This window comes from Anopheles stephensi, chromosome 2 (assembly GCF_013141755.1).
Source record: "Anopheles stephensi strain Indian chromosome 2, UCI_ANSTEP_V1.0, whole genome shotgun sequence".
Taxonomy (NCBI): domain Eukaryota; kingdom Metazoa; phylum Arthropoda; class Insecta; order Diptera; family Culicidae; genus Anopheles; species Anopheles stephensi.
In genome coordinates this window covers 37,109,079-37,136,978 of record NC_050202.1, presented here as the reverse complement: position 1 = coordinate 37,136,978, position 27,900 = coordinate 37,109,079, and the positions used below count along the sequence as shown (strand labels likewise).

The 27,900-nt window shown below is 42.8% G+C and overlaps 4 protein-coding genes across 7 annotated transcripts in view; 1 reads left to right on the top strand and 3 right to left on the bottom strand.

Annotated features, from left to right (window-relative positions):
• Nucleotides 1–718, bottom strand: part of LOC118517671 (mucin-22-like) — a 40,115-nt gene extending 39,397 nt beyond the window's left edge. The window contains exons 1-2 of one of the 2 annotated variants that reach the window (XM_036064054.1): nt 697–718; nt 76–270 (exon numbers count right to left, since the gene is read on the bottom strand). The gene's annotated coding sequence lies outside the window, so the exon portion shown is untranslated. Of the gene's footprint in view, nt 1–75; nt 515–696 lie in introns of both variants that reach the window. The other variant, XM_036064053.1, reaches the window with a different exon arrangement.
• A 2,014-nt stretch (nt 719–2,732) lies between these two features.
• LOC118517670 (mucin-5AC-like) lies at nt 2,733–6,729 on the bottom strand. Its single transcript, XM_036064051.1, has 2 exons — nt 6,526–6,729; nt 2,733–6,425 (listed from the first exon to the last, which is right to left on the bottom strand). Exons 1-2 carry the CDS (start codon nt 6,721–6,723, stop codon nt 3,822–3,824), a joined length of 2,802 nt encoding a protein of 933 aa, XP_035919944.1. The 5' UTR covers nt 6,724–6,729; the 3' UTR covers nt 2,733–3,821.
• Nucleotides 6,730–7,755: 1,026 nt separating this feature from the next.
• On the bottom strand, nt 7,756–16,087 carry LOC118517669 (heat shock 70 kDa protein 4). 2 transcript variants are annotated; one of them, XM_036064048.1, is made up of 6 exons: nt 15,674–16,087; nt 11,949–12,620; nt 11,023–11,869; nt 10,205–10,297; nt 9,768–9,869; nt 7,756–9,701 (listed from the first exon to the last, which is right to left on the bottom strand). In XM_036064048.1, the coding sequence occupies exons 1-6, from the start codon at nt 15,778–15,780 to the stop codon at nt 8,994–8,996; spliced, it is 2,529 nt and encodes an 842-aa protein (XP_035919941.1). In that variant the 5' UTR covers nt 15,781–16,087; the 3' UTR covers nt 7,756–8,993. The 2 variants fall into 2 exon arrangements, with proteins under 2 accessions (XP_035919941.1, XP_035919942.1); XM_036064049.1 differs by lacking the exon at nt 10,205–10,297 and having other exon boundaries at nt 15,674–16,077.
• A 648-nt stretch (nt 16,088–16,735) lies between these two features.
• Nucleotides 16,736–18,608, top strand: LOC118517668. Of its 2 annotated transcripts, none has more exons than XM_036064046.1 (2): nt 16,736–16,964; nt 17,425–18,600. In XM_036064046.1, exons 1-2 carry the CDS (start codon nt 16,872–16,874, stop codon nt 18,418–18,420), a joined length of 1,089 nt encoding a protein of 362 aa, XP_035919939.1. In that variant the 5' UTR covers nt 16,736–16,871; the 3' UTR covers nt 18,421–18,600. The 2 variants fall into 2 exon arrangements, with proteins under 2 accessions (XP_035919939.1, XP_035919940.1); XM_036064047.1 differs by having other exon boundaries at nt 16,841–16,964; nt 17,354–18,608.
• The last annotated feature ends 9,292 nt before the right edge of the window (nt 18,609–27,900 follow it).

The window sequence follows — 27,900 nt, the reverse complement described above, 5'->3', positions numbered from 1 at the left end:
TGTAGTTACTGAGTTTTACTGAGCGAATTATGCAAGTCGCAAGCTATTAGGGAATTAAAAAAGGAATATGCTTACCTCCGGAAAGAAGGGAGAAAAAACACGGTCCCGTCCGAAAGCTCTAAGCTCGAAATCCTTGAACACCTCCTCTCTTCGCACGCTCGATGTTCGATCAATTTATTTTTGCTGGCTTTTTTTGGGTTTCTTTCACCCTCACGCTTCTTATGCACTACCGATCAACCAACCAACCGATCCTTTCACCGGATACAAATACTAGGTCACCGAATAAAACAAATGAAACAACAACTTTGGTAGAGAAATATTCACTATCCTAAAAAAAAAAGCTCATAAACACTCGATCACCGAAGCTTTTCCCGCAAATGTAAGTTAACACAAATCGCAGATCAATAATAACGATTGCTAACAAAACACTGCACAGATCCGTTGCACCTGCACCACGCGTTGCTTCTTCACGCAGTTTCACGTTGCATCGTACTCTTCGTCAGGTTAAAAATCACTGCAAAAAAAGGCTACTACGATCACCACCAGCTCATACGTTTGCACACACAACTTTTGAATTTTTCTTCAATTTTCCGACAACATTTCACGACACTACTACTGCCACAACTAAGTTGCACAGTTTTTAAGCCGTATTGCACTTGCTGCCTGCAAAAGCTGGAACACCCCAAATATACCGACCCATGTCCGCACGGCACCAAAGCTCGAATTAAAATCAACGATCGTTCACGATCCTACCTACTCAAGCCCGACTAAGTCAGGTCCACCGAGTTTGCCCCTTCCACGCGCTACGCATAGTTAATACGGGCTGTTTCGATCCCTTCTACTGATGCTTTGAGCGAGCGTCTTACCGAGCGTCACCGTCGTTAGCTCTCTCGTGGAACTAGGTTTTTTTTTGTACCATGCACCTTAACGAAATATGGTTAGACTTTGTTGTAGGAGATGCGTGCAACCTTTAAACAAATTAAGAACCGTTGGAAGGAATAAAAAAAAGGAAAATACAACCAAAAAGATATAAGAATGTGGTTAATGATGCTTGTTAGGGCAGTCTTGAGGGGCTTTTCAGAGTAGCATAGATTTAACTACGATGTTTGGTAAATAAAACAATTTAATTGGAAGATTTGAAACACAATTATAATAAATTTTATATAATAAGTATAATAAATGTACATAAATATACGTGATGGACAATACAATTAGACAATTTTTAAACCCTATCTGAAAGCTTCGAGCCTCTGCTGGATATATATAAACCAACATTTGGGAAAATCCTCAGCAACATCTTAATTTTCTGTAACAATTTTATTTAAAATTGAACAAATCTTTGGGTATGGATAAAAAAAACATTTAAATTTAAAAAATCCATAGGAAAAAAACTAATTTTTAGTAACAAAGCTGGGCTGAGTTAAGGTTGACACAAAGATAGAGGAGATGCTCAAAAACAAAACATGGTCATAATTTATATGTGATTAAAAGTCTTATTTAATTGTATAATATGTGTTGACCATACTTCTTACTTTTCCAAATTATAAGCATTAGCAATAATGGTCGTCTTATGGAAAAAACAATATGGGATCGGTTCATTCGCCTAAATTTTACAAAATAAAAACATTAAAAAGGTAAACAATGAAAACGAATTTTAAAAGTTATAATTTTACATTTTAAAAACAATCAGATGGTCTTATTCTATTTTCCGTCTTATATTTTCTCGTTAAACAGAAGTATTATCTCATTTGTATCATCTTTCTTAGTATATGTTCAAATATGAATACGTTTACATTTTATTCATTTATTTTATTTTGTATATTTTTTGTTGGTTAGAATCACACTGTTGGTCATTTGATGGACCAACTTCAATTGTATTACTAATTAATAGTTGTTTTTTGTGGAAAAATCCTTAAGGTCCACAAAGTGGGCAAATCCATCAATGGATTCTTTTAATGTAGTCTCAATACTATTGCACTATCAGAAGAAAAAGGGTAATATAAGCATAGTTTTCTTCTCCTGCAATAAAGGATGCAATATATTCTATAAAAAAATATTTTTGATTTAAACTAAGAGCCAAGATATATGGCAAAGATTGTCAGGATTCATTTTTTACCATCGTATTCTGAAGAAAAATACCTCATAGTACAGCCAAATTGAAATATTGTTTATCGAGCGTAATACAAATACGGACTGAAACTGGCGACCGAGCCGGAATCAAATCAAGATCCCATCCAGAGTGCCTCTCCGTATGCGCAGGACAGACCTTTCTCCTAAGCGTAAAATCAAGTCATAGAAGGCTTCAAATGCAAATACTTCATAGTCCACAAACACAGACAACAAAACCGTCTTGAATAATTTGTTATCGCACTTTCTGATCGAAAATGCCTAACTAGACTAACGGAAAGGACTAATGGAATATGGCTAACCAAGCTCGATCGTTCGAGGAGATCCTTGTACTCAGTTGAAACTAGATCTTATTTTTAATGGTTCTATGAACTTGCTGGTGAAATTTCGCAAGTATCAGACTAACCAGGCTCCGGTGAGAAGGTCATATGCAGGAGATTGGCCAGACCAGACAACCAAGCCTTAGTTTCCTAAGCCCACCACATGGACAGACGCTACAATTGCGATAAATGGATGCAGAAGTATATTTGACGAAGTAATTTAAACTTGTCCATCGATATTAATGGAAGCTGGGTCCATCATAATAATGACCCAAAACGTAGACAATTGATTTGTAGAATAGTAACCCCATATGTATATGTCACATAATATTTATTCAAACGCATTCAACCCTCCCAACACACGTCCCTAAATCTAGTCAAACAAACCAACAGAATGGGAAATGGTAAATGTTGCCCTATACAACAAGCTCTTCCACAGCGAAAGGAAATAAGCAACAAAAAAAAAACGGTGCAAGAACTAAATTCACGCAAACCCTTTGCGTGCGTGCTATTACATGGTGTGGTACTTTGCGGAGCAAGGCTTTTCGCTAGCCGCGCGCAGAACTAGTCAACGCGATCGCTAGTCCAGTACTCCAGTACCCTAGAAACCTACAAGCGTTCGTGCTACACCGGTAGCAAAGTTCAAAGTCACACCTGAACTACATAGCGCGCGCTGTTCTTCATTTTACGGTCCGCCACACCGGTGGCACCAGTGGTCTAGGTCTAGCGAAGGCACATTGGGGCACATCAATCGAGAGAGGATGGTAGGAATCATTGGTGAAACATATAAGGGTTGTTTTAAGGGTGTATAAGGTGAAATATATTTAACCGCATGTACTTGCCAACATGACATTGGTTTACTAGCCTTAATAACAAGTTTCCTTTAATTGGACGAACGTTTCATACGAGAAATAATCAAACTTCATCATAATGCTGAGAGCAAAGAAGGAAAACAAAACAAAACATATCCTTCTTACTCCCCGGCCAATGCAATCAATTCAAACATAACGGTTACAATACTTATTTTCACGAGATTTACGTCGTCACACTACACCTAGCTACTTCTGCCGTTAATGTTCCGTCGATGAAAAAATTTAAAAAAAAACATTGTTTGTTCGTATTTCGTATGGTAAGGATTTAGAAACTGATATACGAAAAAGTATTCCATCGTGTTGATCGCATTGCGCAGATTTTACACATATCGCAACACCTGTTAATATGGCAATATGTACATTGTTTACTGCTGCTGTATCATGATGTTTGATGCATTTCACATTTCCTCGCGATTGATTCCTGATAATTGTCATGAGTTCAGTGATTCGAACGTTCTAAATAACAGCACAGAATAACGAACATTTACGTGCGTTAACTTCTTCACGTACGATTGCCACTGAGCAATGACGGATCGGCAATCGATTTACGCCGGTAGCGGGCAATCAAAGTGCTCATGATGGACTCATTGTACACCTTCGAGCAGTTTTGTTCGTTTCTCTCTACCTGGTGCATCCGTTGCATATGGTTCGCTAAATTAGATTCTAGCATATAGTATGTGTTGCAAATGTTGCACCGATAACAGGGACGAATCGGCTGCTTTGTGGTGGCAGTAAGGTTGGACTGATGCGTGGCGTTACTATTGACGGTGGCGTTCACCTGTTGGTTGTTAGTAACTGCTGCTTTGTTAATAGCCGGTAGAATTGGCACCGGACGTACTGTCGGCCGATTTTGCTGTGGTTGTTGAATGATCGTTGAGGTGCTTACAGTTGCTGGCGCATAGCTAGCTGGGTGAATGATTCCGAAGTTGGTATAATGGATGCCACCGGTACTGGTCGTTACTACTGGTATGTTACTAGCCGGTTGAATTGCCACCGGGCATACTGTCGGCTGCTGTTGTTGAACGCTAACAGTTGCTGGCGCATAGCTAGCGCCGGAAATAATTCCGAAGTTGGTACTGTTGGCGATAACCTGTACGGGATTTGGAGGCCTTTGGGAGATGGTCGTGTTCGAATGTTGGGCGTTTTGCACCCCAACTGTCGCAATGGGAGCATACTGAACTAACGCGTTACTATTTAATGCACTGTTGACAGGCGTCGGCATCTGAGGGTTTAGCACGGCCTGCACTCTAAGCCCCTGCGGTAGTACTGGCAAATGGGGAAACGGGTTTGCTACAGGTGGCGCGGCGGCAGTTACGTTTTGCACGTTTCGCATGAAGAGATTATTGTTAAGCATTGCAAACTGTGCCTTTTCGGGAGGTTCGTCAAACAAATTGGATGACACGCGAATGTAGGTACTGTGGCGACGCTTTTTGATGGCTGCGGGAGAAGCTGCTACATTGCTGACGGTATGGTTTACGGTGTTTTCAACTGGCGTTGTCTCACCTACTGGTGCATTACTGTGCACCTGTGTCGGCTGGCTACTACTAGCAGCCGGAATACAAGCAATGGTTGTTACCGTTGGCTGTTGTCTGTTCTCCGTCACTAGGCTATTGATGCCCCCTGCTCCTGTTCCGTTCGCCGTCGATGAGACAACGGGGTGAGATTCATTTCGATAAACTGACGCGGCTATATTTGCGAACGGTATGGAACACAGTCCACCCTGCAATGGCGTAAACGTCGGTTTAAATTTGTCTCCCAGCAACGAAGCCACACTCCGTTCTGCAGCAACCGGTCGATCAGGCAGATCCTTCGTTACCGTCGAAACCTGTTCCTGTGACCCACTATTCGATTCGTTTGCCACAACCCGTTGGCCGTTCAGGGCAAGGACTGGAGTACTTTGTTCCGCACTTTGCCCAGCATTCAGTTCATTGTACCCCTTCTGTTGTGCATCATCATTCACAGTATGTCCTATGATCTTGTCAGCATTCGCGTCGCCCGCTATGTTGAACGAGACGGATCGAGGCGGCTGTGCGGAATGGTTTGAGGCTTTCATACTTTCAACACCTGTTGCAACAGGCGCAGCCTTCGCCGCGTTTGACACCTGCTTGGATGGTGTTTGCGAACTGGCAACGGTAGGCGTACCCGTTTCTCCATTGCATCCAACAGTAGGCTGTGATCGTTTAGCCGCTGAAGAAGATTCTGGAACTTTGGTACGGTTTTTGGACGCCTCTTCTGATGCCTTCTTCGCATGAGTCGTTGAAGGAGATTCTGGAACTTTGGTACGGCTTTTGGGTCGCGCATGAGCCGATGAAGAATGTTCTGGCGTTTTGGTACGGCTTTTGGGTGTCTCTTCTGATGCCCTCTTCGCATGAGCCGATGAAGAATGTTCTGGCGTTTTGGTACGGCTTTTGGGCGCCTCTTCTGATGCCCTCTTCGCATGAGCCGATGAAGAATGTTCTGGCGTTTTGGTACGGCTTTTGGGCGCCTCTTCTGATGCCCTTTTCGCATGAGCCGATGAAGAATGTTCTGACGTTTTGGTACGGCTTTTGGGCGTTTCTTCTGATGCCTTCTTCGATGTTGAAGACGCACGATCCACTGAAAGAGTTTTGGTACGACTTTTGGGCGTTTCTTCTGATGCCCTCTTTGCATGGGCCGCTGAAGAAGATTCTGGAGTTTTGCCACGGCTTTTGGTTGTCTCTCCCGATGCCTTCATCAGTATGGTACTCGTATGAACGAGCCTTTTCTTATCGGTCGCTTCTTTGGAACCTTGTCGCGTCTGGTTGTTGGTTTCATCCAAGTCCTTTCCGGGAATTGTTATAGGCGAAAAGTTTAATGTTTCTGGACCGTCATCCCCGATGCTGTCCGCCGCAGATTGTTGTGCCTCCGAGGAAGTGGTTGACACGGCTGCAGGCACTTCAGGCGATGCCACGGACGACAGTTCACTTGTTGCCGTAGCTGCGGCGGGACCCTTGTTGTTCAGCCGCTGCTGGTTATCAAGTACGGTTTGCTTCTGCTTTTTAAACAACTGCATCTGTCGATCGAGTGTCAGCGCCTCGTTAAAGCATGTCAAACAAATGTTGGTGGTGCAAGCGTCTTGAGGGGTGATCTGCAAATCATAAAGCGTAGGTACGTTTCGCGTTACACTGCTTCTAGAATACGCTGGGAGCCACCAACGGAAAGCCTTCCGGTAGGAAGAAGCAGCTTACCTTTATATTGAAAATGTTGAGCAGTTTCCGACCCAATCCTTCAACCGTAAAAATATCGAACAGCTCGTGCACCGACCCATCGTGAAGACACAGCCGGCAGCAGTAGGTGTACAGTCTTTTCGGCATTTCGACGAAATATTTTGTTTCAAAAATATCCTGATGCCGCCAAGCCCGCAAGCACACAACACAAGCTGACATCTGCTCTTGTTGATATTGCTGCGGTCTATCGAGATGACATTCAAGCACGGAGCAGGCTGTATCATGTGGAGCGAAATGACAGTTGTGTTTTGAAAGTGTCTTGTTTTAAAATAGCGGTTAAACGTTAAAGTAAAACAGCATCCAGATTGACGAAGAAGCTGCTGCAAATGACTCTGGTACACTGTTTAATATGTTATTTCCCAGTTTCACGTCCATGGAATCAGTAATTAAAGCCATTTTTTTAAATATTTTGTTAAATTAAAATTTCCTCTGTCTCGCAGAAGTTTAAAGGAAATGTACAAATTGTAAGTTCTGAGTAATTTGGTCATCTCAACCAAGTCTGCCCACATTTTGCCATTTAATAAAACTCTGTGCCATTACTTGTTTAAGCTACGGCGATGTGCGGTTTTGGGCGATCTAGTGTTCCAAGTAATATCTGTACCGATCTTCACACGACAGGACTAGGCATTGAATCCTCACCGTTCTTTCGTATTGAGGATTCATTATCCGTGGTACGTCAGTGTGTCTAGTAAATCCCAGATAAGTTTATTCTCATCCTTTCGCTCGATATGCTTTCATTCCAATTTTTACCGTTCGATTGACAAACCAAGCCAAGCTCATCCAAACGCGCATTGTTCGTCCAAAACGCGGACGGTTTTGTTCGTTTCTTGGAGTATTATGCGTAATTGTAGAACAGCCAACGCCCTTTCCAATATGATAGTTAAAACCGTCGCCTAGGTAACGACACCAGATCAAAATAATAATTTTAAAATGAGAATAATTTGCGCCTAAAGGTAGGCAATGCGCAAACATACTTCTAATGCGAACAAATATTGACTGAGAGTACAGCGACATCTAGTGAATATTATTTAATTTCCTGTCTCAGAATCACACCCCTTCAGAGGTTGTGGTCTACGAATATGAATGCATTTTATCGTTTTTCTAAGCATTCTGTCCTAGCAGTGGCATCCCTCATACATTGTATTACCTTCGGATAGCCGAACAATGAAAACGCAGAAGGTTTTTCCACAATTTAGTACATAATACAGAATTTATTATTTCTTTTCATATGCCGTTGTCATTTGTTACACGTTATGTCAGGATCGTACGATTAACAGCGTCTTTGAAAGGTGTCCATGAGTGCTAGAGTTTTACTTCCAAATCGCATTCAGAGTTATTTTATAAGAACATCTAGCTATTCTTTACATCCGATGGTTTTCTTTTCAACTTTTTGCGTTTATTCTCCACAAGCGTGTTCCAATGGCATTTACCACTTCAGTACAAACATCTAACATCATGTAACCTTCGGGTAATTGCAATGTGGCAACCAATCAATCGTCTCGCACAAGCACAATTGTTTTACGGTAAAAAGTATAAGAAAATAATATTCGATTTGTTCTTTACATGACTTAAAAGATAATTGCAACAGCAAATGAAGGAAGCTTACGATCACGGGGAGTTTCTACGATGCACGATTACTACGCGCCAACGCGGTTCATTAATGCGTTTTGAATGTGACAAGAAAACGTATTCCACTACAACCAATTGAAATGAAAGCAATTTCCCGCCTATTTTACGTGTCCAATGCCCATTTTCGGGTAGTGTTTACGATAGCCCAGCTTTTATTTGCTTAACCAAAAAATAATGAAAAAAGGACAAATTAGATATGTAGCGCAATTGAATGAAGTGACGGACGCTTTGCCCGTTTCTTTGAATTCTATGAATCATTACAAATCATCAGCTCCAACCTGATAGAGATGTACAATGGTTCGCTCTGCTTTCCAGAAGGCAAAGAGGGTTAGTTAAAATGAATTATTGTATTGGCAAATGTTATTTCCAGTTAAATTACTCTACTCTTAATCCGGGCCGGGGTTCGTGTAAGTGTAAACTAATTACCTCAAGCTCAATGTCAATAAATCTATCAAACCGTCTTGTTTGCCAGCTCGTTTCGTGACCTGCCCTATTGTGAACTTGTTCAAATTAAACTATAGTGTGGTGTGGTGTGAAGCCAGCTTAGCATATGTGACCTAACTATTCCTTCGCAATAAATTAAGCAATTACAACTCATTCTCTTATCGGGGACGGGTACCACTAGTAGCAATGAGACCCTGTAGTAAGGAGCAAAAGTTATACAAGGAAATGTGAGCTTCCGGAACAGAATTACAGAATTTCATTACGCTAGCGTTTTGGATGTGCTATGAACTGGTTAATAAGATTGCTGCTGCGCTGCTGCTGCTGTAAGTTAAACGCTACCAAACAAGATGATAAGTCTATTCCACATCCATGGAATCCTCTGTCGTTTGTTTCGGGGCATTAGGATCACCGCCCGTGGCTTTCGATTGCGCGTCCTGTCCAGCATTGCCCGACGTGGCCGAATTGCTCTGCTGATCAGCTGGCGGGGTTGGCGGTTTCGGCTTCGGTCTATTCAGCACCGAGTTCGTGCACGTCGATAGCGTTTGCGTCTCATGACGAATGTCGGCCAACTTCACCGGCGGATCTTCCGTTTTCCTCACGCTGACCAGCTTCGACCGTGCCTCTTCGTACCACTTTTGTGCCTTTTGTGCCGCCTCGGTAATGTTAATCATTTCCGTTTCCGTAAGATGCTCATACTTCGGTTCCTTTGCACGATACTGTTCGACCGCTTTCAACGCTTGTTGAACGGCGTGTCCCAGCTCAGTGAATGCCTGCTCATGGCCGCTAAACTCTTCGCAACGGTTTCGAACCGGCTCAATCTTGGCGCGCATTTTTTCTAGCCGTTCCTTGTACACACCCTTTTCGCAGGATTCTCCTTCCTCGTACAGCCAATTCTCCGTTTCCTCCAGCTCCCGGCAAATTGCAGCCGCGTCCTGAGGATCGATGTATGCGTGCAGGACGCCGTCCTCTTGTATTTTTTCACGCACTTCGTACACCTGCTCCTCCAGCGCATTTCGGGCGTCAATGCGCTCCTTCTCTTGGCGATCGTTTGCAATCATTTTCATCTGAAAGGCACCCAATTACGTTAGCATTCCTTGTTTTTAAGCACAAATTACTAGAGAGGTACTTACCTCTTCTTCGAAGAACTTGGACAATTCGCCATGCACAAATCCGTGAGTTTTAGCGTCAATCGTCAACTCCACCTGTTTGGTCGTAACTTTTTTCTTCTTATCCTGTAAGTACAAATAAACGTTTTCGCATCAGTAGGGATGGAAAGTAACGGAAGAAAAAAAGCACACGAAAACAGCTTCAGCTACAAAAGACCACGGCAAGCATAAGTGAGCAAAGATTCATTCCACTTCCACACTAAGTAATCCTTGTATCAAATGGATTTTGCGAGTTAAACATGTGTGCACAGTTTCTAACATAAAACGTGATGAAATGTTTTGCTTTACTTGTCAACGCCACGCAGCTACTGAAACTAGGTGTGTGTTTCTGATATGAAACGCCAAGTTCATGTTATCTTCGACCACGACTAATATAGAAGCATATCAAAGGTAGCACATACCGATGTGAACCATCTGGTGACACGTTGCGTCCAACCCTCTCCACTACTATCGTTGGGTTTAGAGTCCTTTTTAGGATGCTCATCATCGCTACCCTACAAGAACACGGTCGATTGCCAGGATCAAAGCATAAGGTAGCCAAACAAAGGCAAAGAGAAAAAGAGAGAAAGACATACAGAATGAGAGAAGAGTCAGTTCGGTCAGAAGAATCGTTAGAATCTAAGGATTAGGATAACGAACGAAACGAAAAAGTCGATATAACGTCACGATTTTGCTAACACAACCTATACAAACACCGTACTGCTGTGTTTGTGACTGCTGTAAATGACACTCAACAGGACAACAACCAGTACGAGGAGTTCAAGTTCCTGCATCGCTCATTTGCCTCGTGCGTGAGAAATACTCCTCACCATCTTCACAATATGATATTGTTTTTTGATTGTATTCGAACTCAAATCTAGGTATACGCATTTCATTACAGAAACACACACACACACATACATGTACACATGTCACAGAATGAAGAATAAACTATAAGAAGCAGATAAGAAATATGACATCGAAAGTATGAAAAGTATTATGACTTGAATATAATGAAAGTGAGAGAACAGTTGTACACTTATCACCACCGTTTGTTGAGAAATTATTACAACCTACTTTGAAAAATGTTATATATAATCTCATCGCAACCGCGTCTTGTGCGGTAGACCATTGAAAATTGCGGTTTGATAAACTACTCGTAGCACATATGAGATATACGTCACAAATGAAAATTCTCGTTTGCTTCCTTCCACCAGCGCCACCACACCAGTAGACTTACCTCTTGAATATCCATCGGTTCTCCAACCTTGCCCGATTCGTCGCCTTGCGGGGATGATGCATTTTGCGTTGCTTCACCACCCTTCTGCTGGTCACCATTGGTGGCTGGCGTAGGCGATGCCGGTTCTTCACTTTCCTTACGCTCGTACATCGTCGCACTCGATATCGTAATGATACCGTGGTGGTTGATGCGAACCTTCACCTTTACCTCCTGTGCCTCGCCGTTGCCGTCCGGCTTAATGCCCTTCAAGTGGTACGAACCGATAAACGTGTCCGGATAGGGCACACTGTTCGGCTCGTAATGCAAATTAATCGTTAGAGGTTCCTTGCGGTGGACGGTCAGCAGCCGCGAGAATGGTGTTGCATGGTATTGGTCGAATACTTTCATCTCATGCGCACCATCTGCGTCCATCCACGATATCAACACCGGATAGGCCTGCACATCCGTGCAGGTAAAATCACGTACGCGCATCGCAGGCGACATGATAGCACACTGCAATGCCGCTCCACGAGACACAGCCTCGTCCTGGTTGAGCGTGGTGCTGGCGGACTTGCCGAAGATTTGCTCGATCAGCTGCTTGATAGCTGGAATGCGGCTGCTACCTCCGACAATTTCCACCGAATGGATTTCCTCTGGCGTAAGCTTCGAATCGGCGAGCAACTTACGCATCGTTGCCTCAATGCGCCCGAACAAGTGAGCCGACAGCTCTTCCATTTCCGAACGCTGCATCGACGAATGGACGTCTATTTCGTTCATAAAGCATTCGATGTTCAGCGGCAGTTTTGTGCTATTGGCTGACATGTTCTTCTTCAGTTTTTCCACTTCCGCCATCAGACGCAGGAAAGCTCTAAAAATGCAAACGAGGAAAAGCATAATTCATGTACCGTGCCGATGGGATATGAGCGCACAAACATTCATATACATACCTCTTCTTCGACGAAGCATCTATCTTGTACTTAGTCTGAAACTCCTTGTTAAAATGCGTGGCCAACACCATGTCAAAATCACGACCACCGACAGAATCCGAACAGCTAGCCAACATTTTCAGACTGCCCTTATGGAAGGCACAGGCCGACACCTGTAACGAAGCATGGCCGCAATCGACGAAGATAACGTTTCGCGGCTTTTCTTCCGGAGCAGGCAGATCCTGCTTGTAGAAGCCATAACTTAGAGCCGTGGCCGTAGTCTCATTCATGAGCCGCAACACGTTCAGACCAGAAATGTTGGCCGCATCCAGTAGCGCTTGACGTTGAGCGTTTGTAAAGTAAGACGGCACGGTGATGACACAGTCGTTGATTTGCGTCTTAAGCTCTTTAAATGCATCATCTTTTAGCTTGGTGAATAGCATCGCCACGATCTGCTCCGGTGTAAAGACGTGCTCCTCGTCTTGGTAGTCCACCCTTATGCCGATACCACCGTCCGGGCAAGCTTCCGTCCTGTACGGTAGCGTACGAAGCTCGTCCTGGACGTAAGGGTCGTTGTATTTTCGCCCAAGCAATCCCTTAAAGTTGGCGATCGTGTTGTTCATGTTCGTTACTTGTTGGTTTTTGGCGGCAACACCCAACACTCGGTTACGTCCCGCAAACGCCACGCAAGCTCTAAAAATAAATGCACAAACGGCAATGGATTAATGTTTCATGTACTGCTTCCAAAACACCTGGAACGATTAGACACAGTTCGTACTTCAATGTTACATGTGTCGTCAATACGGTGATTTAAATTGAACCAAAAAATATATATTGGGGTTTTGTGATCGACATTTTTCTATTTTTTCCATCAAACAGCAAATTTACGGATGGCGGAAAAAAGAATTACTGGAACACACCCATTTAACCTATTTTTGTGACGAAGTATTCAATTCAAAAGCTGACAAACCACAAATGCCATCACTGGCTATTGGATGGAGATACGATCATGGGCCAGTGATTTGGGCAAATGCAAAGAGTGTTAGTTTGAAGAGTATTTTTCAATCAACTTAAAAGTGCATTTGCTATATAATTAATACAAAACAACGTATGAACACATGTTTCTCAAACATTTAAGATATTCCCAAACAGACATATTAATCATCCCAAACCCGATAGAATGGGTAAAAAGATCTGCTCCAAGTGGAATAACATCGCTGCCCTGCATACAGCAGATGTACAATGGCCAAAAACGGCACACTGTTTCAAAATCCGAACAGGTATGGTATGATCCAGTCCCAACAGGGTTGGACGAATGACATGGACATGGGGGTGCGCGTGCCTATGTGTGTGTATTTTTAACGTTTAGTTAAAACCGATACAGTTGCCTCAGTCATCCTCCGTTCAACAACGCGCCATGGTCGTGGGACATTGGTGCGCTTATAAATATGAGATTTGTGAGTAATCGCACGCTAAAATAACGCGCCCCACCACTCACACCTTCACTAGAGACCGCTCCCCGGTCGTTTACACCTTTTAAAACGGTTGTTTTTACACTCTTCATGATTATTATTGCTATTCCCCTCGTCAGTGCCAGTATATGACTCTTTGCTTGAAGATGGCCATACGGTTTTACGGAACGACACACTTAAAGCTAGTAGGACGAAAGAAATAGGGCGTCAAAGGGAATGCTAGCAGATGCGAGCGATTAGAAGAGTGTGGCCGCTGTCAACGCTTCTTGCGCTCTATATGTGCACTTCAGTACAAAACAACATCGCATCTGTCGCGACTTGTGATTTCTAACGCCTGCCAAACCAAAGCTGGAGAAAGAAACAATACAAGACAGGCACAAGCTTCAGCTGCAGGTGTACAGGTCATTCCCGTCGCGATTTAAGATCTGTCGAGCATGGGTTAAGGTTATCCAAAATCTATTTTAGTGCTAATGTTAATTTTAATAACCTAACACCCTCCTCAACGCATGGGTCTCAATCAAAGCCAAAGAGAGTGGTGTCAACTATGGGGGGGTAATTTTTAGCTACAATTTCACTGAGAACAAACATACTCCGTGCAGCCGTGAAAAATAATGAAACAAAAATGCGATTTAAACCAATTAGACACAAACGACGTTTTTTTATATGTTTATAATTTTAGTTATGATATATAATATGAAAAATAATGGAATGACGACATAAAAACATCCACACTGCATATTTGACGATAACACGGTGTTTAAGCAATCAAGAATCTATCCTTTTAAGGACATAACTTGCCCCAATACTAATGCACACACAACAAGCGCGCACGTGTTTCGATGTATTCGTATGTGAGTATTATGCATTGTTGCATACTGTGTTTTGTTTCCTTTCTAAACCTGATCTAGGGAATTTGAATTTTGCCCAGATGTCCAATCAATATGATCAAACAATTTTCAACCACACATCCAGCAATGTTCGAGTCATAAAGTAACACCGCTTCCAGTGTGTTAACCGGCCTTGAAACAGTCGATGTACCCATTTAAGGTATATCTCGACGAATGATGGTACCTTGCTAACAAGCTGTTGTCACTTGTTTAGTACGATATTTTGAGTACGAGATTTTTTTGTACACATGAAAGTACGATTGGTGCGGCATGAACAGAGCTTTGAATATAAGCTAATGTATTTTTTGGAGAAGGAAATGTCTCCCAACCATCGTGAATTGTATTATTTTTTTTAAATTTAGTTGAAACTAATACGGCCAGGCCGTTCGTGATGAATAAAAAAAACCGGATAGTAATCAATCAACAATAACTAGGTGACAAATATTTCAGCAAATAGTTCAACTTGAAACTTCATGGTACGTGTATCACGTTGAATGATTCAAGCTTTTCCACTCATGGGGACAAATTTCAAAGGGAAATTTTTCAGACCACAACCAAATAAACCACGAGTAAAAGGGGGACATAGGGAATTGATAAAAAATATTAATTTTTTATCAATGGTTTTTCCTCATTCAAATTAAATAAGTTAACATTTTATTTAAGTATGCAAGGAAAACAGGATCAGATGACAGGCCAGCTGCGGTGGATACCCTTAAAACACGTTGCTAAGCTAGCGGAATCGAGTATGCAGTGAGTGTGGTGTACATGTTTCAAAATACACACTGCTCGTCCTGTTCACAGTAACGTCGTACCGGCATGCGTATCAGACATTACTGCCCTCAGGCTCGTCGCTCGATTGCTCTTCTTTGGAACGGCCATGAATACATTGGCAGCAGAGTCACGTCGAAGGTGGATAAAGAGTATTAAGCCGGCAGCATTCGTTGTTAAGATTAGCTACTGCACGTTTTATCTCTACTCAAATGTTCCAGATCCGACCAGAAATCGATAAAAGTACGAGAACGTTCTCGAACAGTTTGAGGTTATGTTATGCTTTGCGCTTGGGAACTGTCAAACTATTCGAGAAGCTACATTCTGCCGCAAGAAACGCTCTGGAACATGTTTTCCAGAATGTTTCATGTTGCAGCTTTACAGAATTGGCTTAACCCAATCCCGAAAGATGGTGAAAACTTGTTCAACTTTACATAATCATCCACGCCATATCTTCAGCATTGCACATGATGTACAATTCAAGCTACACATGCACACACGCACACTCATACTCCTACATTCCACATGTACCAAGCGGACACCGCATTCGTATGGAAGTTCAAGGGAAAGAAGAAGTAACCTCGTCGCCTTTGCGAATTATTCCAATCTTCATACTTACGGTGTGGCTCGCAAACTGTAGTCATTAGCGATGGTTTCGATGCCACCGGCCTTAGCAACCGCCACATAGCAGGACTCGTTGCCGAAATCAATTCCAATCACTGACATTTTGCAGCTTTGCTTGATTCTTGCTGGTCAATTTTCCTGGAAGGTACCAGGGCGTTTGCGATGAATCAGATACACGCGATAACACTGCTGCTTCACGATTTTACGGAGCACACGTTCTCCGGTCAGAATGGTCAATATCGTGCGCACTGAAAACCACTGTATCTACGATTAACTGCTATTTTCACTGCCGTCGGTGCTTCACTTTGCTGCCTACTGCAAATCACTTGAAAAGCGATTTTCTGTCAGAAGACTCGATCAGATACGCACACTTGCCTGTTTCAACTTTTATAAGCGACTGACAGGCAGCACAGCACGCACACACATTCTCGACGAGAAGCGTCAACTTTGTGCCCTTGCAGCAACATTTTACTCATTTTAACCCTTGCAGTGCAGGGCGATAAACTGCAGCAGAATTTTGGTGAATTAAAAATTTGATTTACATTATACAAAGAGGCGAACGAGGTATATGAATAAACGAAAAAAGGTTTTTATTGTTGTAAATTTTAAGAACTAAATGACAGATTTTCTAAACTTTATGATGAAGTCTGTTGTTGTTTTTTTTTTCAAACTAATATACATACATGCTGTGTGACAATGTCTGTGCCAAGAAATCGAAGCGCAGCTTCCCTAGAAGTTAAAAAATATTGTAAAGATGCTTAAACGGCTATATTTTTGTAGCTGTGCTGAACGCCTCATTACCACACCTTCATGAAGCCCAGAAATTAAAAATCAGATATTTTTTTATATGAGCCCCATGCTCAAAATAAAGGTAAATAAATTTAAGAAAATGTTTAAGCGATAGAATTTTGAAAAGCATCCGTAGCGCGTCGTATGCGACCGACCAACTGAAATTAAATTTCGAGCACTAAAAATGCTACGTGCCCACGGTAAACACGTGGGTGTTATCTTTCTTCAAAGCACCTTGGTCAACCGTATGATTGACTGGGTCTGTCAAACTACGTACTGCACAATAATAAAAATTTGGTTACAAGGTGTCGCACTAGAATGATAAAAAGTGTATCGTAACTATAGACGTTGTACTATCGTTTTTGGTTCCATTACGATTTTTTCATTACAGTATAAATTACACAATGCCACTGATAGACGATGAGATCGATGAAGTATCTCGGCTTTGTGAAAATGTTATTCCAAATTCAAAGCTCGTCGCATGTCACAAAACTCTGGTAAAATCAAGGTATGTAGATATAGAAGGTAGAGTTGTTTAGAGCAATTTGACATTTCTCGACCTGACATAACAATTCCGAGGTGATCGAGGGGAAGGGTATTGAGAAGAGTGAGAGCAGCATCGGGGGAGGCGCCGGTGGTGGTATCGCTTGCGATTTTTTGACGAAAAATGCAACCAAATATCGTCAATCTTCTGTGGGACAACTCTTAATATGCAAAGATGACCCATAAATTAGCGAAATTGCTCAAGGGACTGAGAATCGAGGCTGTTTGTTCATGTTGGTAGCCCCATACCATATGTTTTTGTAAACAAACTCTGACATAACTCGACTAAAATGTCGCCCTGTCAAATCGATAAAAATTCACCTTCTAAATACATACACCTTGGGTAAAATCCTTCTTATAGGCATCCAGCCCAATTCTAAGCACCGAATAAACCCATTTCCTTACATTCTATAGGTTCGTGTAGACGTGCGCCAATCAGCGATGCGCCAATTGACAATATGCATTCGATTTCCAGAAAACTATCCCACAAACAAACTCTTGCTGGAGTTTAAAAGCAAAACTTTGTCAATCAGCTTTTTGGAAAAACTTACCAGCCTGTGTGAAACTAAGCTGAACGAGGCAGTAGGAAAGCCACAAACCATGTGGATATTGCACTTTCTCAGCGATTATCTATCAGCCAACCCGCTATGCATTGTTTTAGATGAAATACAGCAGATAAAGCAGTTGCTCGCGAGCTCCGGCGAGCTGAAGGTGAAACAACGAGTCTGCACGATCGATTTGACTGTGCGCGTTGGCCAATATTACTTCCGAGCCAAGTTTAAGGTCCCGAACGGTTATCCAGCGGAAAGAATTATGTGGGACGATTCAGAATGCAATCTTCCTCAGGCAATAGTCTTATTTCTTAATGGCCAAGCTCGTGAAATAGCCAGACGTTGCGTAGAACCTCCACTAGCACGTAAGGACAGTAACGTTACCTTCACACCAAAACGGAGTCTGCAAAGATGTTTGGTGTTTATCATCAATACTGTACGAGACTTGCCGCAGGAAAAATGTCCGATTTGTTTGCAATGTTGCCTACCGGAAAGTCCATCCGATGTTGTCACAAGGGATAACGACGACCTGTATTTGATTCGTATGTTTTGTGGTCATATCTATCATCAGAGTTGTTTGAAACGTTTCATGAGCGAACCACCCTTTCCTATCGGTGGGAAAACCTGTCCAGCACAGGGAACGCATAACTATAATGCGTCTACAACGCCGGATAACAAAGTGTGCTTGGTCAAACATCCTGCATCCAATAACATTGTACCGGCTTTAGATGAGGTTTGCGGTCAAAGGGTAACGCATGACAAGTGGGGTCTCAATAACGTTAAGTCTGCTGAAACTAAATGGGCTCATCGACAGGCAAAAATGAGAGAGCTGGAAGAGGTGATAGATTTCTTACAGTGAATGTGCTTTGGTTTCTTTTATGCACCATAAGCAATCGTTAAAAAATGAACATGCTTCAATAGCGTACAATTGCTAATTTATTTTGATTTCAAAACCAATTAATAGGTTTTTTTTTGTGCAGCCCTGCCACGACAATATTAAAAAAAAGGTTTTCTAAAATTTGGTATTGTATTTTGTTTTGCTCTATCGTCCGAATAAATAAAAAAAGAAATTAAAGAATAAATGCAGAAAGTATCTCTTCAACGAATCTCCGCTTATGCGAACCTTTTATACTGTAACGGTTACCCAGTGGTTTAGTGGTAGTACCAAAAGCTATCTGGTTCTGTTCTATCGGATGCTCAAAGAGACGGCCAAAAAAGGTAAGGTGTGAACACTGAGAACCTTTTGTCTTAGGTTGTAAAGCCGACTAAAAAAAGAAAATTATTCAGACCATGGATGACTAACTAAGACTCGACGAGTTAGTTCCATCAGTACAGTGGGACAGGACAAATTCTGCCAAGTAATCCACGATGAACATTCAAGCGGGATTTCGTTCAAATACGTCCAAAACTTGAGTAAATTAAATACAAAATGTGATACAAAAACCCATTTTCATTAATAACCGAGTTGGCTCGTGAAAAGTGTGATAAGAAGATGCCACAACAGCTTCTATTTTTTACGTCTGATCGTTGAATATTGGCACTTACAGTGCTTACACTTTACTTCAAGATCTGCAACATGCCACAAATCTTGGAGAAGATTGCAAAGAAGAAGCTACACTCTTGCTATTTCTTCATCGCTTTAAAAACCGCGATGTGACAACATGGTCGGGGCAACACTGTACGACCCAATGAGCAAGTATTTAATTCCGACCAAGGACCCTGTACTACTGTACTAGAGTTCGCCTGTCTTAGCTTAGAGGAACTAAACCTCGGGTTGGAGATTAACGAAGCGCAAACCAACGGCCCTGTTAACAAACATGGATATTCGCAGAGGTGATGTGATGCAAATAGATGATCGAACTTTTAAAGTCGTCCAAAAAATATCAGGGATCATAGGATTGTACCGAAAACAACATACCACATGGCCATACTAAAACCTGAGAATACATCTCTCGTGCCGCGACGGACGAAGCGACGGCTGTATAGAACACTTGAAGTCCTAGTACTCACATTTTCTTCTGCGACATGGAAAATGACGAAACCTCTTAGCCGCGTTCGAGAGGAAGATTTTCAGAAGGATTTTTGGCCCCGTATGTACATGGCGTATCTTATTATCATGCAGCGAGTTTGACTCCTCCGGCTTCGGTGGGTTGGTCATGTCATGTGTATGGCACCGGACGACCAACCCCGAAAAGTCTTTTTGGGCAGTCCACATGGACAGGGGAGGGCATCCAAAACTGAGATGAGCTGGCAGACGACGACGCTAAAAGCTTATGCAACAGGCCGACAAGACTGCGAAGCGGTTATGGCGCTTGATATGCTTGTCCTATACAGCCAGCAACAAGTAAATCGAACTCTTTAGTTGCTTAAGAAACAAAAGAAAAAACGAATGACGGTTAAACTTTGGGGCAAGTTTAAAAGAATGCCGAAGGAACCATGAAGCTTTGCTAAGAAGCACACGCTGCAAGGTACTGGAAGAATCTTTATGCCCATTGGAGGGTGAAACATGGGTCCAGAGGGTCTCTGTCTACAAACTTTTATCAAAAGAATATATCCAGGATTCGCATCAAGGTCAGGAAGCCAGCAAATTTCGGTTCAGAGCTAGAGGTTATTCTGCCGCCAAAAGACAAATATGAGGTAGATTACGGCAAATGAATATCTTCTTCTTCCTTCTTGGCCGGCTTGGCCTACGGAGTATGTCTCAAAGATATGGCTTGGTGTCAAAATCGTTTCCAGGAAACACGGTCCATGGCTGCATCCGATCTCCTTCAGCCAATGAGCTCGCTGTGCTCCTCACGCCTCGTGCTGAACGGGTCACTGACGAGCACCTTCATGGTAGGGCAGGAGTCTGGCATCCTCATCACTTGCCCCAGCCAACGATTTATTCCGGATTTGTCCACCATCAGGATTTCAAAAGCAAAACGCCTGTACAACCTCAAGATCGTCGCCGTCAACATTACATTCTGATTCCGGCGGGTTTTGTCACGGTCAGAGCCTCCGGTAAGCATGTACTTTGTCATCGTCGCATTGATCCTTGATCCAACGATATCGGCCTCGCGTTTTAGTCGGGTGTCAACCGCGAAGCGCGATCGCGTACCCTCTTTCCTTCCTCCCCCTCGTTTGACCCTCCAGAGCGAATGATGTGGTTAGTTTAAAAATACATTTGTAGCGTTAGATGTAGAACAATCCCGAAACCTTTGGTAACGTCCGCAACGCAAGAGCAAATATGATAAGAGATTAATACCATGTTCATTACAGCATTCAATGAAAGTATTACCGCTGATTGCCCATAGCATCAAGAATTTATTGAAGCTGTTGCATCGAGCCCTACATTCGCTCTCACAAGGTGTCACGTGGTCGGTGATCGTCACCACTATCGATCAACCAAACACCGTCGACCGAATAGCTGTTTGCGCTATTCACTGAAAGCTTTTCAATTCCGTTTTGGAAAAACAACACAAAATTGACCGTATTTTATTTTTAGACAAACTTTCTTTCCCATTTATTTATTTTTTGTTTTCCTCACACACTTCATCTCCAAAATATTATGCATACGCAGCGCACAAAATATGCATATGCAGAATTAAAAATAGGTCCCACGGTCCCCCTAAACTTCATGTCATGATGTCAGCAGCGTCAGCAATGGCATGATTGTGCAGGTTGCTCACGCTGATAAATTAAATTGTCAGAACTTAATTAATCGAAACCAATCATTCCAACCAATCGGCTGGGCTGTCCCTTCCCGTCCTGCCTCGCTTTGATGTCCATTAAAATGCTGCGGCTCTATTAATTTCGTACAATAAGATTAACTCGTGCGTCGTGCGAAGCGCTCGGTGCGGTGGGAGTGTTTGGCGTAGAAAAGCATCCAAAACTTGTTATGCTAATGTCCGCCAGTCATAGGCTTGAGTGGAAGCTCCCCGGCTGTCCGGCAGCCCACTGGCGTAGTGCCAACCGTCGAATCAATCGATTAGGAACTTCAACCTCAGAGCCTGGCAGTAACCGATCTTGTACCAGTCTCCTACCGCATGCAAAATAGATTGCCTTCGTCGGACCGGCACAATCAGTACATTTCCAAGTAGGTTAGCAGTTTTTTTCCCCTTTCCGCTGCTGCTGAAATGACTGTCAGGATGCTATGTACGATGCTGAACAGGAAGTAAGACGTTGCATTCGGAGCGAGTGGTTTAAAAACGCAAATGAGCAAGGATTTGCATTACGCACGCTGATTGACATGATAGTTGACGGTGGGAGGCTTGGGACATACTTACGGACGTAAGTCATTAATAAAACAGCTTAATACAAATTGTTCCACTGGCGCTAGTTGAAACACTAATCTGAGATAATATGATCGACAGTTAGAACGGGCTCATTCCAGCGCGCTGCGATCTTGCACGTCGATCATCATTTTCGACGAGTGGCTGTGCGATCCTCTGCGACGCACCCCACACAACTTTATATTTATGTGTTTTACACAATTCACAAAAAGCTATTTTTTGCACCAACTCGCATCGTCTGCATATTGCATATATTGTGAAGGACCATCCCATTCCCCGGAACACAAAATCCTGTGGTTTTTGATTAATTGTACGAAAATTGATACCAACAGCATCAATCTCGGTAAAGCGATGCGCGGACGAAGCACTGCTATTCCTGAAGGTAAGTTTGCAGGTTTTTTTTTTGTGCTGGGCTTTTTTTTCGCTGACCAGTTTTCGTTGCCCACAGTGCATTCCACTGCCCCCGTAGTGCAACGTAGACAAAAAGGACAAAGCGGCCCATGACATAACAGTTGAAATATTGAGCCTGATGTCTGTAACATATTGCCGCCATTCAAGTTTAATCGGAAACTTAACTCTATGAGCGTGGACGCTATTATTCTTCGAGCTTGCTTCAATGCCGTCACGAGCATTGTCTGGTCTGGGTCCAAATGCATCGTGGCACGTTGCGTGTGCAAATGTGGTTAAAAAACCCGCCTTCAAGGCAGCTTATAACAAAAATTCCATGCAAAAATCTGATGTAGATGAAACGGTAGCTGAAGTCAAGGGACATGATGCAAGTGTAGCAATGCGCCACCGTACTAATAATTCTTCAGCCAACGGTGCAGGCAAAAAAGGCCCTCGGCATGCAAATTTATTCCAATAGGCAATTTTGGCGCCGAAATATGTTTGAATTTGCGGAACGTGTCCGACCAAGTCAATCCATCATCGTTCACTCATCATCAAGCCTGTACGGTCTATTACCATTATGATAGGAAAGCTTACAATCGTGGGCAAATAATTGGTGAACGTATTTAAATTTAAATGTGGCTAATAATTGCATTAACCGAAATAGTTGATGTGGTTGCCCCGTCCGCGACCGCGGCCACAGGTTGTGGGTGCCGACGAACGTGATAGTAAATTTTATGTGTAACACGTACCGCGCATACCACACGCGAGAGAGAGCGCGAGCGCGCGCGCGCCATTCGTCGGCAGGCAATCGTTCAAGCGAACGGCTACTATTCCAGACGGCCGCCGGATGCCGTGGCAGCTCAGAGGATCAAAAGCAGCGAAACATGGTTAAAAAAGCAAGGAAAGAAATAGACAACAACACCGTCCGACCACTAGTCGTCGTTATGGCGCCATTTAAATTATTTTCATTGTACATGTTTAGTTTTGCATTTGCACAGAGCACTCTCCTGTGCCATCGTTGGCACGGTCGGCCGGCTGGCCGGTCGGCCCAATCGTTTAGCTTCTGCAGCCAACGCGTGTAGGACGAGTGAATTAGCAGCAGCGGGTAACACGGTAATGCTCCTGCTAAACTCTATTATATTTTAATTTTTGGCCTTATGCATTCCATGCCGGCAACAAGTTTGTATCAGCATGGCGGTGGGCAGCCATGGACATGGTGGTAATAGCACCAGTAGGTTTGTTTTTGCACCGATGCATTATCATAGAATGGCTACTTATTTAATATTGATTATAAATGCTAATGCTCGTTGATTTGTGATGTGCAGCTACGGCCGGCGCACCGATCATGCGTACGCAAAATAAATCAAATCCGCCGATAGTTCTAAACGCCGGAGTAATAAAGTACAGAGGACTGGCAGAAGCATGACTGCCGATGGGTGGTAATTGAGCCAATGTAGGTGGTCTGCGGTCTCAGTTAAAAATGTATGCGGCATATCATTAGATGAAATTATTTTGCCATTATATTATGGTCCGATGGTAAATTATTAATATATTAATAGGTATCGATGAGACATTTCAGCTCTTGAAAAGGAATCTATCAAACGGGATAGCAAACTTTGTATCACTGGTATTATTACACTTCATGTCATGTTGTAAATAATGTTAAAGGCTTTTAAGGTCCAAAAGATTAAAAAAATGTTCTACTTTTACATATGTATTATACGCAATTTTTCAAATGCCTCGACATGCATTTCCATGGACTGGTAATGGTAGATATGCAGCATGACCATTTCAACGAGAGCAATCCACCATTGGACTGGATGGCCGACATGTGAGGTGCGAAAATGACAAATATTCATTGTCTTGCCTGATTTCATTGCCTGTCCAGCCTTGTCTAGCCTCTAGCACCTATACTTAAGCCTCCGCCAGTGACTTGATTTACTGGTTAATCAATCCCTTGTATGGGAAACACGTCTTTTCCATTCGTCCATGGAGGTCTGTTAAGTCCTGCGGCATGACATATAACTTAAGAATGATTGTTCGAATAACGGTTCCAACCGTGATGCATTGATCCTGTACATTCTGTGTCATTTGCGCTATGCACTTCTCCAGACGCAGGTGTTGGCTTATTGAGCGGTGGCGTCATGAGAAGCATGCCATTTGCATGTAACAGTTTGCGCTCGAATAGATGATCCGAACGAAACTGTATACTACTAGAGCTTTAGTGTTTAAGTTAATTTGGAAATACTATGCAATACGTAACGTTAATAATCAACACTTAAAAAGAGCTATAAATAACTAAACTTATCATTATGATGATGAATCTTTGATTCCTTAGTATCCCTACATAGCTCGGGGTGTGTGATCAAATCCAGAGTTGATTAGAATTAGAATTATTTATTTTATCATACTTCGGTTACGGATAGTTTATATGGCGATGCGGCGTATCCGGATTTTTTCCAATCAACAGTCCAACTGCCCAACAGCTGCTTAGGCAAATATCCTGCTTTGGTGTGTCTGAAACGGCTTGGAGTTATGCGTCACTTTGATAAGCAAGAGTAGTCAACTGTTCCATTCTTATAATCTGAATGGTGAAATCAACTCTTATGATCAATCGCGTTCGAACCCCGTAAGACCGAGGCTCAAATCCCATCCGGACCATCCTAACACAAAAAAGGACTGACTATCCAATTACGTGTTATCAATAAGTCTAGTAAGCCAAAATTGGCAGACATATAACCTAAGTGTTATGGTCCAACCTGGCTCGGAAGATCTATCACGGCGTTTGATGATATATTGGTGTGAATTGTTTACGTTAAAAAGTTCGATTTTATAAATCTAAGTCCGTTTGAAAATATGTAAAACAAACATATAACCTAAGAGGTCGTTAAGACGAAAAGAAGAAAAATCAATCGCAATCATCGATCGTAAACGCTGCGCCTGGGGGAATGCTGCTTGATGACAAGTTGAACTTCCACAACCAGGTGGAATACACCGTTACTTGCTGGCCTGTTTAGGTTTAGGTCCTGGTTTAGATGCTCACTTTGACCTGATCTGAGAATGCACATCGGTAGTGTGGTGGTAGGCTACGGCTTCTCGACCCCTATCGCGTATGGAGTCCGTCTAGTGAAAGATTACGAGATTTGCTCTGCGTTCCTGGAGTGCTCCCGTGTAACTACCTGTCTGCAACACACAGGGGGATCTTTCGTAGTGGGACTAATTGACATCCGGATTGACTCGCCGATTCGCGGCAAAAACGCGCCGTTCTAGGAGGTCACTTGTCGCAAAGGAAAGCTGTTCCCGTTTCGATGGCTCTGTTCCTTTCCTTGTAATATGTTGTGAAATCAATGTGTGACTAGCGTCACGAACCTTGCTTGATGCGTGCTGTATTTCCGAGCAGCATCCGTTCCGTGAGTCCTTGTACTCCTTTACAGCCCTACCCTTAACCAGCACTATGTGTATCAACTTTGAGTTCAGCCATCCGGCTCAAGTGATACGAGTTGAAATTAGAACTGACGTGGCATGAATGGAAAGTCAAGCAAATATTGCTAGGGCGGCTAGCGTGTTAACGACCCGTTAAGGTCATGATGTCTGCCGTTTCTAGCCAACGTAGCCGGTTAGTCAGTCCTTGCTACGGCTGGGATGCGCGATACTCGGTCGAGCCGTGTGAAAGATCGGCGCTCGATCATCTTTGCATAATGCAAGGTTATTTTTATTTGCTATCCTGTTATGCTGTATCGTCAATGTTTTTCTTTCAAATTTAAGATTTGTGTTTGAGAAACCTTATTGTATTTCGAATGTAATGGACAGTTAATAGGATTATTTTTTATTCAACTCCACGTTTACATGAACAAACCCTATAATCGTTAATATCAGTCAGGGACAGAATAATGATGAGCCAACTCCGCCAGCACAAACAGCTGCTCAATGGAGTGAACACAACGAACGTTCCAAATTAAGTTCTAAAAGTAAAGCGCAACATAGTATCAATCGGGTGCTGCGAGTTTTTACCCGAAACCGGACGAAACAAAAAGACAACAAAGGATGAAAACAGAAACTGTTTAGGGAACCCGTCCATTCCTGGTAGCGTTCCGCGTCAGATAGGAAAGGCACTCATATGGAAAGGCATCGAAAAGGACACCAGGCAGGAAATGTGCAACGAGTCGTTGTGGTTCACTTCCCTTCTTCACGCGCGCACGTGCGTGTGTGTGTGTGTGGCCGTGTGTGTGGGGGGGAGATCGGCCAGTAGGGTTTACGGTCAGTGTCACCGCGTGGCGTAATTTGCCGGAAGCGCTACCGACAACCAGCGGAGCATAACTGTCCTTTGGCACACAAATGTTCACCCAAAAATCCCTCTGCAGCCGTCTAGCTGCTCACCATTATCCTAGGCCGCACGTTTATAGCACCATCGGTTATTGACATCATTAGAATGGGTGAAAGGCGCGTCTTGGGTAAGGAGTAGCTTTATTTTGGGACAAGCGTTTCATCTTTCAACCATTCATGTGTCAGCACCGGCTGGACGATTGATCTCGGAACGGTTCCCGTGGGACATTTGCGAGATACAACAAAATACTCGGCAGGCGGTCCGACTTACTACATGTTAACATAATAACTACATGTGTTCGTCTATGTTAAGGGCTAGTCATCGAAAGCAGCAAATGCTGATTTGTGTGAAGAGTTGCATTGTTAGCACAACATTCGATCTTGCGTTGTTAGACTTGATAGGTTTGTATTAGATCGCGCTTAAATAGTAAGCAGTGAAAGAAGTTCAAATAAAGGAAAATAAATTCAATGAAGTACGTTAAAACAGGCTATGTTGTGAATTATTCACCATTGTAAACTTGAAAACCAAAGTTAGATTCGATCGGCGGTCATGAAACCGATCAAGTGCTATCTCTCTACACGAATTCTCAGAACATAATAATAGGTCCGGGTGCGAAAATTTTGGGTTGAGAAAGACGATTCTCTGCCGATAATAAATGCCGTGCGCAGTTTATGTCCGAAACATGATTACGATGCGTGGTGCGTTCCGGTTCTAATGTTCCGCGCCGGGACGCACTATGTTGTGAAAAACGGGTTGAAATATGATCTGTCGCTACAACTGCCACGACCGATTGGTACGGACCAGACTGCCTTTACTGCATAGGACTGTGATGGAACACGAGAGCGTTGAAGAAAGATGATCCTTTTTTTTGCTTTGCGGCACGTGGACAACTCGATCGTGTATCGATCACTCACTGGACTGGGCGGGACACAGATGCTTCGTACGGTGGTGTTATGTTGTGTGTATTTGTGTAACTGTTCATTCATTAGCGACGGAGTTGCATGTAACATTTATATTATTGTTCTATTGTAATTGTTTCTCAACAACATTGTAACATGTCAACAGTAATTTAATCCCGCTACAAAACAATTTAATTTGGGATCTCAAATTTCAATGCCAGGCTTGAAGAAAGGTAATTAAAATCATTCAGGTGCTAAATTGATATGTTATTGGGCTATTGAATATCCGAAACCATCTTAGGGTGATGCATAAGTACAGCCCTTAACAGAACTGTACGAACACCTGTTCTTTCAGAACAAAAGTAGAACTAGAGGATATAGCTGAAATAAATTTTGTAGCAAGTTATAAAGAATAATAAAGCATAAAATTAATAAATTTTACACACAACTCTTCA

Excerpts from the sequence above, each read along its gene's own strand:
- LOC118517669 (XM_036064048.1), bottom strand. The coding sequence starts at position 15,780 with ATGTCAGTGATTGGAATTGATTTCGGCAACGAGTCCTGCTATGTGGCG. Across the intron at positions 11,870-11,948 it reads GATGCTTCGTCGAAGAAGAG|AGCTTTCCTGCGTCTGATGG; the intron begins GTATGTATATGA and ends TTGCATTTTTAG. Across the intron at positions 9,702-9,767 it reads CCAAGTTCTTCGAAGAAGAG|ATGAAAATGATTGCAAACGA; the intron begins GTAAGTACCTCT and ends GGTGCCTTTCAG.
- LOC118517668 (XM_036064046.1), top strand. The coding sequence starts at position 16,872 with ATGCCACTGATAGACGATGAGATCGATGAAGTATCTCGGCTTTGTGAA. Across the intron at positions 16,965-17,424 it reads TCGCATGTCACAAAACTCTG|GTTCGTGTAGACGTGCGCCA; the intron begins GTAAAATCAAGG and ends TACATTCTATAG.
- LOC118517670 (XM_036064051.1), bottom strand. The coding sequence starts at position 6,723 with ATGTCAGCTTGTGTTGTGTGCTTGCGGGCTTGGCGGCATCAGGATATT. Across the intron at positions 6,426-6,525 it reads TCAACATTTTCAATATAAAG|ATCACCCCTCAAGACGCTTG; the intron begins GTAAGCTGCTTC and ends TATGATTTGCAG.